General features: G+C 43.0%; 1 protein-coding gene across 6 annotated transcripts; it reads left to right on the forward strand.

The window, feature by feature from the left end:
- Positions 1-1,365: 1,365 nt before the first annotated feature.
- Positions 1,366-11,844, forward strand: LOC310787607 (far upstream element-binding protein 2-like). 6 transcript variants are annotated; one of them, XM_083649070.1, is made up of 18 exons: positions 1,366-1,501; positions 1,951-2,059; positions 2,217-2,276; positions 2,552-2,588; positions 2,800-2,852; positions 2,979-3,050; positions 3,963-4,020; positions 4,782-4,953; positions 5,372-5,470; positions 5,596-5,703; positions 5,824-5,926; positions 6,322-6,443; positions 6,788-7,081; positions 7,763-7,878; positions 8,062-8,150; positions 8,601-8,807; positions 9,838-10,025; positions 10,300-11,844. In XM_083649070.1, exons 1-18 carry the CDS (start codon positions 1,394-1,396, stop codon positions 10,306-10,308), a joined length of 2,004 nt encoding a protein of 667 aa, XP_083505196.1. In that variant the 5' UTR covers positions 1,366-1,393; the 3' UTR covers positions 10,309-11,844. The 6 variants fall into 6 exon arrangements, with proteins under 6 accessions (XP_083505196.1, XP_083505197.1, XP_083505198.1 ...); XM_083649071.1 differs by having other exon boundaries at positions 1,951-2,053; XM_083649072.1 differs by having other exon boundaries at positions 1,951-2,053; positions 2,812-2,852.
- The last annotated feature ends 3,089 nt before the right edge of the window (positions 11,845-14,933 follow it).

A 14,933-nucleotide genomic window follows, 5' to 3' on the forward strand; every position in this document is an offset into this window, starting at 1 on the left:
ACTGCCCCTGCTGGCTGCTGACATGTAATGGAAATCGTCATACGTGAATTTTTACAAGAAGACACTTTATTTATTATTTTTGAAGAAAACTTTATAAACTAGAAAGCAATAAAACACTGGTTGAACAAATATTTTGTTCGTTTGCAAAGTAAATTGTAAATAAATAAAGATAGCTGTTTTAATAATAGCATAACTAAGTTTTTTTAATATTCACAATGGAGAAGTATTAGTCAATACTTTTGTATTTGGCTTTTCTTTTATATATAATTGGCCTAGTGACAAATTGCCTTGGCAGTGAACAAAAGAGTATGTTTAAATACGGTACTCTGATTACTCAAGAAATAACTCACAAACCTACCCCACAGCATATGATGTGATATGAAGTGATGTGATGTGGTAATTGTATTAATTATTTTGATTCTATATGCACATTGAATGGGAGTAATAAAGTAAGACTTCAAACTGAATCTTAGTTTGCGTGCTTAACAGCATATAGGCACAGACATGCAGTAGTGTTGTATCATCACTACGCGTGTTGAATCAACACTACTTTTGATGTGCATTTCCTGGTGCAGTGTCTTCCAGGATGGCCCTGTCCACAAGGTACAAGTGTTTCCCCAATTTGAATTGTACGCTTATTAGTAACATGGCATGGCCTTTTAACCACATAATGATGCAATATAATAGGGGATTCTGCGATGTCCTTTCCCCACCACAATTATGGAGTTAGCAAAGAGGATTATTGAGGATCATATTAATGAGAGGCAATAACCTTTCCCTCTGACAGATTAATTAAATGGACCACACCATGCCAGAAAACCTACTGCACAGAGAGCCACCATGATGTGATATGATATGAAGTGATGTGGTATTAAATATTATGATTATATTATGCACATTGAATGGGAGTGTAAGTCATGCTTCAAACTGAATCTCAGTTTAACAGTAGCATATGGCACAGACAGTGGTGTAAAAGGTGGGTGACCTATGACCTCCAGTCAATGATTATCATAAGACAAACACAATTTATTATAACACAATGTATTGCCAATGAGGGGCACAAAAGGTAATTTGCCCATATAAACCAATGTGTTGTCCTTCTATGTGTGGAATTATGTTATTTCCAATTCCTTCTGTGTCAGCATAAAAATGTTGGTAATCACTGTTGTAGTCTAAACATGAAGTCAACAACAGGTACACATAGCACACACAGGCAGTTGCCGACCGTGTAGGAAAATGATCTTTACCTTTATCAAGAAGGTAATTATGAACCTTCCCGCCCGCCGTCTTTTCTATCGCGCCCCTCCCATTATCTTAATTGAGTTCCCGCTCCTGCGCAGCTCTGACCCCGGTGTTGTGTTTCCAGCCCTCCTTCGCCTCTCTTTTTGTCAACATGTCGGAGTACAATGCGGTACCCACAGCCGGCGGACAGGCAGCTATCGGCAACGGAGGGGGCGTCAAGAAAGACGCCTTTGCGGACGCGGTACAGCGGGCCCGGCAGGTGAGAGAAGCGGGGCTACACATCGAGTCATGGCCGCAGAGAGTAGCTACAGTAGCTAGCAGCCAGTTAGCTTGAGGGCTAACGTTGCTGTCACAGATGTCACACAGCGCACCGCTGCTCTCCTTTCTCCAAACAATGCGCTGTATTCAAAACGGTTGCCGAGTTTAACGGTAGCCAGTTCCTGTAACGTTACGTTAGAGTGCTCTGACTGATATGTCATTTCACTGGCTGTTAGGAGCTAGATTTGCTTGCACTCAGTCCCTCATGCCCCAGCGACCGCCGCCATCCTAGTCCGGTGTTATGGAAGTTGCAGGCCGTGAGTGAGGACCGAATGCTTGCATATTAGTGGTAGACAACAGTAACCAGAATGTTGCCTAGTCCAGTGTCGTGTTTGCATTTGAGCGGTTTGGTATGCTCATCTGACATTACACTTTTGTTTTGTCCCACAGATTGCAGCAAAGATCGGTGGCGATGCAGGTCCATCTATGAACAACAGCAATGCACCCGACGGCTTCCCATTCGCTGCACAGAAACGACAGCTCGAGGACGCAGGTAAAGGTGACTGGACTCTTTGCTGTGTTTGTCAACATGACACATGCAGGTGACTTTAGATGCTGAAAGTAGATTTAGAGGGTAAAAGTATTATTTGTGTGGTCTTCACTCGTGTTGTGGTACACACGCCCAACTAGATGTCTGTCATTTGCTCACGTGACAGATCAGCCAGAGTGTAAGAAGCTGGCCACGCAGAGTGACTTGGATTCAGCCACAGCACTGTGTGAGTTTCATCCCACTGCTTTCTGGTCTGTTTGCCTCCTGCTTTGTGGTGTTTATAAGCCACAGTCAGCAGCAGTTAATATATCGTAATATAGAGTGTCCGGTGTATTCCTGTATCAGTAGTTTGCCCTTTTACCCTTGTCTGTCCACACTTCCGTTTGTGTCAAATTCTCATCTCACGGACCATCAGTAATTCAAAACCTCCCCCTTGCTCTCTCCCCCCCCCTCTCTCTCTCTCTCTCTCTCTCTCTTTCTCTCTCTCTCTCTCTCTCTCAGCTATTGGAGCACAATTAGCTGCTCTCGCACAGCAGAGGTGAGATCAAATTGATTTTCAGTTTATAGTCTCTTTTTAATATATGGAAATGGCCTATCTTGGGTTGTGGCAGATGAGATTGACAGACAACAATGTAGGAATAATGGCTTTAAAAGTCCACAAAGTGTTATCATCTGATTTAGATTTACACTGTCTCCTCCTTATCTTCCTGCCCCCCCATCTCCTATCTTTCCCTTCCTGATGGAGCCAGGCCCACCTCCAGCTCAGAGGACTACAGTGTCCCAGACAGCATGGTGGGACTCAGTGAGTGCTGCGCTCATGTGCATCAGCACATACTGATTCCTTACTGCCATTAAAGGCCCAAATAAATGCCACTTCTGAGAGTGTGACCCATCATCAATACGCCCTCTTTCTCTCCTTCGTTCCTAGTTATTGGCCGCGGAGGCGAACAGATCAATAAGATCCAGCAGGAGTCAGGCTGCAAGGTTCAGATAGCCCCAGGTACTGTCCATTCTTTTGTGGAATAACAACCATTGCTTAAGTTACGATGATGTATTTAAGTGAATGATTAAGGGTCTGGGCCCAGTTGCACAAAGCACCTTAGGTTAAGATTTCCCTTAGAGTCAGAGTTAAGGTGTCCATAAAATAGAATCGGCTGCAAAAAAACACCCTTAAATCTTCCCCATAAAGGTCCTTACACATCGGGAGCGTTTTTTTCGTGCGATTAATTCACACGTCAATAATATTTTCCGAACCTATATCAGTCAATGCAACCGTGCATACCAACGGCGAAGTTTCGCTCAGCGGTATTGCGGCGTTTATTTTTTCGAACCACAGTCGATTTTTCAGAAATTCGCTTCCGACGTGTACACATCTGTGGCTGTGATTGACAGGTGGGTCAAAACTTGCATCGCAATTTCGTGCCGTATATTCGCATCGCTCTTGATGTGTAAGGACCTTAAGGTTAAACATTTTAAGGAAAACATAAGCACAAGATTGGAGGGTGTTTTGTGCAGCCGATTCTATTTTATGGACACTTTAACTCTGACCCTAAGGGAAATCTTAACCTGAGGTGCTTTGTGCAACTGGGCCCCGATTCTGAAAATGTTCACATCAGTCCCTGCTTATTACTTACAAAAGTAATAATAAAATGAAAATGTAGCTAAACTTCCTGCATGACCTGAATAGTAAACAAAATATTACTTGTAGACACCGATGCAATGTTAACTCCACTCACAGTTAGGTTTTCATGTCATCATTTGTTTGCAATTGTCATTTCCCTGCTGGTGTTGAGATGAGTTACACTGTAACTAATCTCTTAGTTACAGTGTAACTAATCTCTTAGTTACAGTGTAACTCATCTCTAACTAACTAATGTGTAACTGTTACACATTCATCTGTGCCTGTGTCTAGACAGTGGAGGTCTTCCAGAAAGGAGTGTCACTCTCACAGGGTCCCCTGACTCCGTTCAGTAAGTTTCAGACTCAATGCAAATAGGTTAATTATCGTTGTATTTCATGTGAAGAAAATCAGAAAATGTTCTTTAAAGATATATATTCAAATTTTGAAATGCTGGAAGAACACTGCTGATGGCTAATGATGGAGCAGGTTACCATGCACTCAACCTTTGGTGAAAGATGTTATCTCCCGCACCAAAATGCCTCTGAAGGCTGTGACTTCTGTTAACTTTTCTGCCAATGGAGGAAATTGAGATTGAGAATGATCTTCAGACCTGAAAGCAGTTCTGTCTGCCTTCATAATTGGGCTGCAGGCTGCAGCTGATAAAAAAAAAAAAAAACATGAATTGGAATATACATATATATTTGTTGATGGTTTCTCACAGCCTAAATTCCACCACTATATACATGCTGATGGTGAAAATCAGCACATTCACAAATACTGCAGGACTGGGGGGGCTCAAAGTACCGGTAATCCACACAATCTTTCTAAAACTGCTTGTGTGACCTAGTAAAACATTTATTTTGTTCATGAGGATGCAGTGTATATTGGATGCACTGTTCTCCTAATACACTATTTCTAGACTTAGTATCTAAAATTATCCCCTGCTTGCTCTTATAAATATTACCCTATCCAATTGTAGATTAGTGTGTCATTCGGTGTCCCATGGCATTATATCATAATAGCATTAAGGAAAGTCAGCCCACCTGGCTGTCAGACGTTCACATGACTTTGTAAAATAGCTAATCCCTGTCTTTGCTCTTCTCTGACCAGGAAAGCCAAGATGCTGTTGGATGAGATAGTGTCACGAGGGCGGGGCACGCCCCCTTCTTCTTACCATGAGTCGACCAATGGGCAGAACGGCACAGTGCTGGAGATGATGATCCCTCCAGGCAAGGCTGGTCTTGTCATTGGCAAGGGAGGAGAGACCATCAAACAGCTACAGGTATATTCTGCATGCATGTGCCATTCATTCTGATGTCGTTTTTTAGGAAATGTAATTATCTTGATGTGTACTGTATGTGCTCAGAGAAAGTAGAGTAGTTGGATCTGCTACCTATGGAACCACAGGTGCAGGTTCTCTCCTGTGCCTCCCCTGTTCTGGCTCCCTCTCTGCATTCCAACTGTCAATATAAATAAAAAATAATGCTAAAGGTTAGTGGGCTGCCCACTGTCCAATTAACATAATATGATACCCATACAACAACACTGAGTCCTGTTTTCGGATTGCAAGTTTTTGTGATCAAGTCGTTTTGCTGTTTATATGGTTGCAATACAGCATGGAAACACACAATTTAGCCAACCTCCAGTGTTATTGAAGTGACTGGTACACAAACATAATGCTTGGTTGCATGATATTCCAGGAGCGTGCCGGGGTGAAGATGATCCTGGTCCAGGACGCCTCTCAGGGACCCAACACGGACAAGCCCCTGCGCATCATCGGAGACCCATACAAAGTCCAGGTACGGCAAAGGGATCATCTCACCAAGTTCAAAATGAGCGTCTGTTTACACCCCCAAATCAAGATAATGCAAGTAATTATGTGTGATGCAGTGTTGTTGCCATGTAATGTTCTCCTCCTGTTCAGCAAGCCCAGGACATGGTGCAGGAGATCCTAAGGGAGAGAGACCATGGTGGCTTTGGTGAAAGAAATGAATACGGCTCGTCCCGCATGGGAGGAGGCATCGACATAAGTGTAAGTGTAAGCATGTGTGTGAGAGAGATAGCAAGATTGCGAGATGGTCAGTGCAGTGGTCTATGAACCAAGCCAGACTCAAAATACTGAAACCATTAACAACATGTATTTTCTGGTCAGATCCCAGTACCGCGACACTCTGTGGGCGTGATCATCGGCCGCAGCGGGGAGATGATCAAGAAAATCCAGAATGACGCTGGAGTTAGGATACAGTTCAAACAAGGTAGGACCCTCAGTCGATCACTGACTTTAACATTACACTATGAGTGGTGTGACAGCCACAATGCAAGCATAGCCTCTTTCAGACATGAACTCTGGAGTCTCCAACTCAATAAATAATGCAACACTATCTTCTTGTTGCATTTCCCACAATACAAGACAGGCAGACCAGGAGGAAAAGAAACCATTCAACTTTGACTTGTTACTCTTCAATTGGCATTTTCTTTTCCAAATAATCCAGCCACGTATATGGACACACGTCGCTTATACAAGCGGCTGCACCACTTAAAAACTAGTGTTTAAGGACAACACAATATGGCAGTCTTTCTAATCATGGCTCTTTTTAGACATGAAGTGACGTGATGTTCTCAGTATGGGTGACTTGAATCTCCTTCTCAGATGATGGCTCAGGTCCGGAGAAGATTGCCCACATCAGTGGCCCCCCTGAGCGCTGTGAGCACGCTGCCCAGATCATCAATGACCTGCTACAGAGCATCAGAGTCAGGGAGGAGGGACAAGGGGTATGGACCACTCTCCGTCTTGCTCTTTTTCTTAAGCATGCGTCATGTCTCCTCACAATCTGCAAAAATGTACAATGGTAAAGTATCGCCATCTTGATGAGTTGTGGTTAACAATAAATGTATGGTAGCAGCCTTGAGGCCATTACTGTACTTAAGAGTTTGCTGTTCTAATCTCCAGAATGTCTCCATCAGCTGAAATATCCCCATGAGAAATGGAAATATCCCCAGCCTGAATGCTAAAGCCTAAGAAGCAGTGACTAGTGTACATTCATTAGAACAACAGAGACATAGAGAAGGTACTATGCTATAATGAAGAGGCTCAGTCTCTGCTTCCCCATCCACAGGGACCCCCAGGGCCACCGGGCATGCCCCAAGGCAACAGGGGGCGAGGCAGGGGACAGGGTGGCTGGGGGCCCCCTGGAGGTGAGATGACATTTTCCATCCCGGCTCACAAGTGTGGCCTGGTGATTGGCCGGGGCGGAGAGAATGTCAAGGCCATCAACCAGCAGACGGGGGCGTTTGTGGAGATCTCTCGACAGCCGCCCCCCAACGGAGACCCCAACTTCAAGATCTTTGTCATCCGGGGCTCACCGCAGCAGATTGACCACGCCAAGCAGCTCATTGAAGAGAAGATTGAGGTACTTTGCAGTCTTGTGTTTGATTACTAAACAACAAAGTGTTACAAAACCAGAACATTTCAAAAAAGTTTGCTAATTGCAGCTTCAAAACTAATTTCTGTAGATTTGCTTTTATGTAATGTACTCATTTTTCCCCTTGGCAAAATGCTGTGTTGTGAAAAGTGCTATATTAGGTAGACATATAAATGTAAAAAGATATAATAAAATCAACTTCATTGATCCCAGAGATTAAAGTGGATCATTGCAGCTACATGGTCTTCATTATGCTATCATTGGCTTCGCTTGAGAGAATTCTTCCTTTGTTGACAATAAGTAGACAAGCTGTGCCTTTACGTAAAGTGCGCAGATGATTTTCTGTTGTTTACTGTATATTCTTTCCAAAATGGCACTTGTCAGTCTGCCTCTGAACTGGTACCAATACCAACTTTTTTATTTTTTTATTTTTTTTGCCAACGCTGCTGCACCAGAACAGTTCTTTAGTTTTGAATGTATACGGTACTTGAATATGTTAATGTTGTATCTACTGTCATACATCATGTCTTCTTTACACTATTTGAGGTCCTCTTATGTTTTGTCCTGCACCTGTACTGTGTAACAGTCTTGTAACGAGGTAACCGGGTCAAATTCCTTGGCAAATTAAAAGAAACACACATTTAAATCTGCCAATGTTGTGTGTTCCAGGGTCCTCTGTGTCCTGTGGGCCCGGGGTCAGGCGGGCCAGGTCCTGCTGGTCCAATGGGTCCCTACAACCCCAATCCATACAACCCTGGACCCCCCGGAGCCCCTGGGCCACCACAGTGAGTAGCTAATGGGCAACTACAAAGATAGTATTGTAAGAAAGGTCTCTGTAACTGTATAATGTGTAGGTGTAGACCCCCCCCCCTCCCCCGTGTCCAAATAGACCAGATCCAGGACGTCCAAATTGCTCATCAGATCACTGATGAGGTGTTAATAAAGATGATTCCCTCTGTTCTCTTCAGTGGTGGTCCTCCAGGTCCTCACCAGTACCCCACTCAGGGCTGGAGCGGCACCTACCAGCAGTGGCAGCCCCAGGCACCTCATGACCCCAGTGAGTCACCTTTGACTTGAGTCAAGTCAAAATTCAAACAAGTTAAAATGCAAATCAAATGTATATAGTACATTTTATGCTCAGAGCATATAAACAAGAATGCATGTTACTGCCTCTGCCTCTCCTTTGTCAGGGGTTAATGACATATCTTAATCTTGTAGTTTATTCATGCTCATCTTAGCACTTTGATCTTCCTGATTGCCACTAGGTTATACACTATATTCCCCACCCAGTCATTTCAGATGAGTGATAATCAAATGAATCTGGGACTGTCGACAGGAGCACTCATGGTAATATTGTGTTGCGATGGAATGTCTTTGCTTTGAGCATCTCTGGCTAATCCTGTATCTGTTTCCCCCCTGGTCTCCAAGCCCGGTCTCCAGGCCAGTAGCAGGGGCTCACCCTCAACCATATGAGGACCTCACCCCCTCCACCCTGCGTCTTTTCTAGGCAAGGCAGCAGCCGCCGACCCAAACGCAGCCTGGGCAGCCTACTACGCCCAGTACTACCAGCAGCCATCTGGGGCTCCAGGGCCCCAGCACCCTGCCAACCCGGCTGGAGGGGCACCAGCCCCGGGCGAGCAGGCCCAGCCCGCCCAGGCACCCGGGGGCCAGCCAGACTACACCAAGGCCTGGGAGGACTACTACAAGAAGATGGGTGAGACAAACACCTACCTTTCTTGCCTTGACGTTTGTTCATTATCTCTTTTGTTCTCTCATCTCATCCTGCTCTGTAAGTCTACATGTATTGTACATTGCTAAACTGAAGTAAAGTTTCCCTTAAACTTCTGGGGCCAGTTGCACCAAGTGGTCTTACGACTGGTCTTAAGCTAAGTTGGTCGTAACTTTACGACCTAACAGCTACGCCGGTTGCACCAAGAGGGCTTAAGCCTTCTTTTCACTAAGCCCAGGCGTAACTCTTACGACTGGTGAGGAGGAGGCGTAGTGCCTGCCTGTAACAGAGATCTCCGTGGAGACCTTTTTGAGTCCTTACCGTCATCGTCGTAACACAGCCAGTTCTCCGTCTTTGAGGCATGATGTTAGATTATAACGAACTAGTTGTGTGGCTTAGCCTTCCCAAATGTTGCTGTTAATTTTTTTGAATTTAATACATAGAATTGGGAACGTTACATTCAATTTCATTCAGACTGTCTGTCTGGCTCAATCGCCGCCATTTTTCCCCTGGAGCGAGGGAGGGTGGGAGGAGGTAGGGTGTAGTGATGCACATACAGTAGTGGCTGATGGAGCGTAGTGGCACAGTACGCTCCAAGCAGGTCGCGAGGCACATTTTTGCAACATCATCCAATCAGGGTGCATTCCCTGGCAATTCACATGGACGCGCATTGCTACGACCCGCATAGTTAAGACCAGACGTAAGCCGTGTTGGTGCAACAGGCGTAAATCCACTCTAAAGACTGGTCTTAACTAAGACCGACGTAGGAGTTACGACCAGGCATAGTTAAGACCACTTGGTGCAACCGGCACCTGGTGTAGTGTCCCAGCCAGTAGCTTTCCAGCTATACCATACCCTGACCCTCATACGCACAAATGCCTCAAACATGTTTTTATCAACAAAATAGGCAAGCCTTTTATTTAAAAAGAAAGAAAAGAAAAAAAGTCCACACGAGGTTGTGTGTGTCTGCTGTAGATAGTAGAAGGTGGTAAGCCCCTGTGTCTCTCTGCCCCAGGCCAGACAGGAGCCCCAGTCCCTGGAGCCCCAGCAGCTGGAGCCCCAGCACCATCAGGGGGGGCGGCAGCTCCAGGAGGCCAGCAGGACTACAGCGCAGCCTGGGCAGAGTACTACAGGCAGCAGGCTGCTTACTACGGACAGCCGGGACAGGCCCCCGGCCAGCCAGCTGGTCCCCAACAAGGACAGGTCGGTACCGAGGCTGCGGCTTCATTAGCATCATGGGTCATCTGGTGGGCTGAAAGGTTACAATGTAGAGACTGTTCCATGTTTTCTGTTCGTGTGCCAACACTAGTAACACATTGACTTGTGCTGTTCTATCTGCTGTATCTCAGTATGATATTTTAAGTTTCCATCTTTTCTCGATCTTAAAGTGATGGGGTTTACAGTTTATTAATAACAGGTAGGTCCTCAAGTGGTTTTCAGGTGTAGCAAGTGCTTACTGTTACCATTTGTGTTTTAGACGCAGTGAGAAGCCAAGGCAGAAAGGACTCTGATGCCGGAGAGAATCAGGAAGACAGGATGAAGAGAGAATATCTCGTAACCCCGAACTCTCTACCAGGATCTTGTTTATTTTTAAATTCAATTTCAGTTTTGTTTTGTTTTGTTTTTTATTTGTTGTGGGGGTGGGGGGAGGAGGGGCTGAAACCCCTCCTCATGGCCATCCATCACCTGGACACTTTTTAATAAAGATGTGAAGTGAACAAAGACATTTCTAGTGCTTTGCTGCTGAGAGAAGGGACGAGTGATAGTCCAGTCGTGACAGCTACCACACCCTATCTATCGCTATGTGAAAGCTTCTGTCTCTGCCCCTCCACATGTACGTCATTATGAACATGGAAGCCTTGAAACAATAACCTCATTGCCCAGGAGATTGAGCCGCCAATACATTTCATCTTCCTTTTATCAACTTGCATACAACTCCCCTTTTATCTTGGTGTTATATTGACTGAATTGCATATACTGTAGACATGTGAAGATTACGATTATATAGCATAACTGGTAATGGGAATAAGTCAAGAGATTCACTTTTAAAGCATATTCATTTTGCTTAGACCTCTGTGTTGAATTTGAAGCATTCCCTCTTCCTAAGCTTGCTTGGTGTGTAGCTATTTCAACTTAAGTAGTTTTGGATCGTTTCCCTTTGCTTACACACGTGTTGTTCACCTTTATTTGAGTGAGCCCGTTTTATAGTGTATGAAATGAATGCAATTATAAAGTGTTGATTCATGCATGTGGGAGAATAACTGGAAAGCTACAGGAGGTGGACAGAATAACAGAAACACTGAACAATAAATGAACATCAAGCACCTTAATGCCAATACTAATTAGTGGGGCCAGCCTTCAGAATAGCTTCAGTTCTTCTGAGGCTGTGGTGTGATGTTGGCTCATTCTTCAAGAGGGAACACCTTCAGTTCTTTGAGGGATATGAATGAGGAGGTCATCTGCTTTAGTTTGTGGTCCAGAGCGCCATAAAGATTGAGTGCTGTTGAGATCTGATGCTGAATTAAAATACCCTTGAAGCCTTGAATTCACAAAAGGGTGGAAAAACAACTCCTCGGAACCCATTACAGTTATCCATTGCTGAGTGGTTCCAGGTTTGGAGGTGTTGACCACTGTTCTTCTTTGCATTTTCTTTTTGTCACCATCGCACCATGATCTCGTGCAAATCCATCTGCCTTGCAAGGCCTCTTACAATTTGGATACCAACCGTTTCACCTCTTTTGAAGTATTGTCTCATGCTGCTTTGAAAAGTCATAAAAGTGGTTATTCTGTCATTTTGTCCACCCCTAGCTACACGTACTTGCACAATGGCCTCTTGTGTGCATCATGCAAGGTTACAGTCAAATCTATACACTGTGTAGTTTGATATTACAGTTGACCCACGCCATGTTTCTTTGCAACTTTGCATGCGTCAGGTTTCACTTTTTATGCGTTTTTGCCCTTTCACAATCATTGTTCATGTGCAAAAGAAGTAAATATGTTCAAAATTGAGTCTTCCGATGTGTTCCACTTTAGAATATATGTATGTATATATATGTTAATATATATGTGTATATATACACATATATATGTATGTATATATATATATATTAATATATATGTGTATACATACATATACCCACACATATATATATATATATTGTTGAATTTCTTCAGGTATGGTTCTAGTATTCTGAATGGCAGCTTTGAGCCTGCCTTTGGCAGCACGTTGTTGATAATATTGTTAATAAATGACCACCAGCAGCAATGCTCTGTTGAATTAAAAAGGGGCAAATATAAATTTATTTTCAGATGTGTTTCGACTGTTTTGTTCTGTTCAATGTGCTTTTTACAAGGAAGTGAATAAAATGTAGTTGTCACTCGACAGAACAAAGCATAGTCTTACTAGTTCACCACTAGAGGTCAATATTAAGCCAGCTCAGTCTAATCAGGTGGATCGAGGCTAGTTCTTCACAAAAGGATCTTTACTGAGTTGATCTCTATTGGAAAAAGCTATTTAGTCAAACCTAAATATATGATAAAGATTTGTGGTGGGGTTTTTACACAAAAAAACTGAGTCCCAGGCAGCCTCTGTAGCACCCATGATGCATTTGACAGACCATATCCAAATCAATTCTCGCCTAGGACACCAATATGACTAGTGCCAGCCCTGTTGGGCACCACCTGGAACATGAAAGGTAGACAAACCTTGTAGCCCTCATGTACATAACTTGTGGAGTGACACACTTCTGTTCCTTACATGTCAGCGTATTCTTTATCTACCCAAACTGTCCATGTATCTCTCTCTTCATGCTTTAAATTATAACCTCTATTCCAACTTTGAACCCTGTGGGATCATGTGTGGTACAATTCTTTTTTCAATTTCCTCAGTGACCTAAAATGATATTATTGTAGAATTATTTTCACATAGACATGAATGGCATACTGTTCAGGCTAGCTAAAGAGTACCTTTTGTAATTCAGTTAGTTATTGAGTGTTTGGATACACATTTTAAAGAAATTCATTTTTCATTGGAATCGATGGCCATCCTGATCGGTCCACAATTGTATTATGAACTTCACATTATAACTTCTCCACATGGAGAGGACTTCAACCTTCAACAGCTTTTATTCTATCCAGTAGGCTACTTTGACCTATTTTATGCTTATATGCTCATACAACTTCTAGTTTTATTTGGGACAAAAGAAAAGAAAATTGAAGTCAACCAAGCTTTTTCAATATAAAACTATACTGTGATTAGACACATATACCGGTACTACTGTTTCATACTGACTGACATCCTCTTTTTATGTATTCTGCACATTTGATTATATTATGTTTCACCTTCATTTTTTAATCTTATCAGTGTTACCTTTTAATTTTTTCAATGTGATATGTTCCTGAGACTTGCACCATGCCAATATTCACTGTAGGTACTTGACAGCACTACGGTACATTAAAACGACTACAAAGGGTTGTATACTATGGACACAGGCGGACATTTTGTTTGAGAAAATGTATAGCCTACTTTGTGCCATTATTTCGGTTGTTTTCGCGAATTGATTATCTTTGCTTATGCAGCAGATCTGTTATATAATGTAGTGAGCAGCAGATGCATGTCAGATAACACAGATAAAAAATACAGAGGTGTGAGACATGACGGTTTTAGCATGGCTGCACATATAGCACAAATGCATACACTTTTTGGGACATCTTGAAAAAAAAATCTACAAGAGGGGCTGAGGGTGCAATTTTAAAAATTCTTTAATTTATATCTTTAAAATTAAAAACATCTGAATTGCATTCTACCACCTCCAAAGGCACAGTCATACTTACAGCTGACCAAATTCATAAAACACTGCCACTGGACATCTTTTTTTCTTACTTGTTTTGCTTTTGTACATAAGAAACCCAAGCACTATAAAAATGACAAAACATATTTTTCTCACTGGGTAAAGAATGGCCATTCTATATGCTGTAGATCATCAATACAAGATTGGAGTGATATGTAATCAGCTGTGATAGCAGTAGACTCCCTAGAAAGGATAACATGCTGGTTTGAAGCTAGCAATGCTAGATGAAAACGTGCATTGCTGCTGTTAAAAGATTTAAAACAGAGAATTAAAATTTAATTTCAAATAATGACATGATCCACCAATCAGGATGAACAGTGTTTAAGAACATGGATGTTCGACGCAAAACAAAAGATGGTAGGAAGGTGGAAATGCAAGATGCAGTGAGATGAGAAACAGTGAGGAGACGTGTTGGTGGAGGACTATGCAGAAAGAGCCATGAGATCTGGCTCGCATCTCATCAAGCTCTCCAACCGCAGAGAGTGGTGCCTGCGCTAAGGCGCCGTGAAGCCTGCCACCTGCACCGCACTGCTCAAAACGTCTCAGAGGAGACGGAGAACATCTCTGCATCCGACTTTTCAAAGACAATAGTCAAGATGTGCAAAAAAGGCAGGGCCTTAGCCTGTATGTGGAAAGATTCATCAAATGATAAGGATTCAGAACTGAATGTACACTCAATACACACGTCAATAAATGCACACAAAGGTTTGCTTACAATGTGTGACGACACAGCACCGTACACTGCACAAAAGGTTCACTTAGTGACACAATAAAATTCAAAATAGTGGGTAAATATACAGTATTGTGTATATTACTGTTCTTACTCAGGCAGTCCTCCTTGAAACATACAAAGAGAAAACAAAACAATGGGGTCTGGTATAAAAGCAAGTAGGTTTGGCACAGAAATGGAAACAGGCAAGAAAAGTGATATGTCAACGGAAAAGGAAGCCACATAGGAACCGATGAAATGGAGCGGAACAAAGAAGCACTTAAATCACAAATATATGACACATCCATCTCTCAAGGAACCAAGGAACCAAGGAACCACATGTCCTATCAAAACAGGGAGGATTCTTTTTTTTTGCAGCAACTAATGGGAGGAGCACCTTTTCCACAGCCATTGGGTTCTTTTTACAAGTGTGTGTAGTAGCTGTGACAGGCACCCCAAGACCACAACACTTTCTTTACAAGCAAATTAAATCAAACAAGAAATCTACACTTATCCCAAATCAATATTACAATGCCTCGGGAAATATCCGGG

This window comes from Poromitra crassiceps (assembly GCF_964638095.1).
Source record: "Poromitra crassiceps genome assembly, chromosome: 13".
In the NCBI taxonomy this organism is placed as follows: Eukaryota; Metazoa; Chordata; class Actinopteri; order Beryciformes; family Melamphaidae; genus Poromitra; species Poromitra crassiceps.

What these genes read in the sequence shown, in the direction of transcription:
- LOC310787607 (XM_083649070.1), top strand. Translation starts at nt 1,394, where the DNA reads ATGTCGGAGTACAATGCGGTACCCACAGCCGGCGGACAGGCAGCTATC. An exon ending in AGACCATCAAACAGCTACAG is followed by an intron (nt 4,954 to 5,371) that starts GTATATTCTGCA and finishes ATGATATTCCAG; the next exon opens with GAGCGTGCCGGGGTGAAGAT. An exon ending in TCAGGGAGGAGGGACAAGGG is followed by an intron (nt 6,444 to 6,787) that starts GTATGGACCACT and finishes CCCCATCCACAG; the next exon opens with GGACCCCCAGGGCCACCGGG.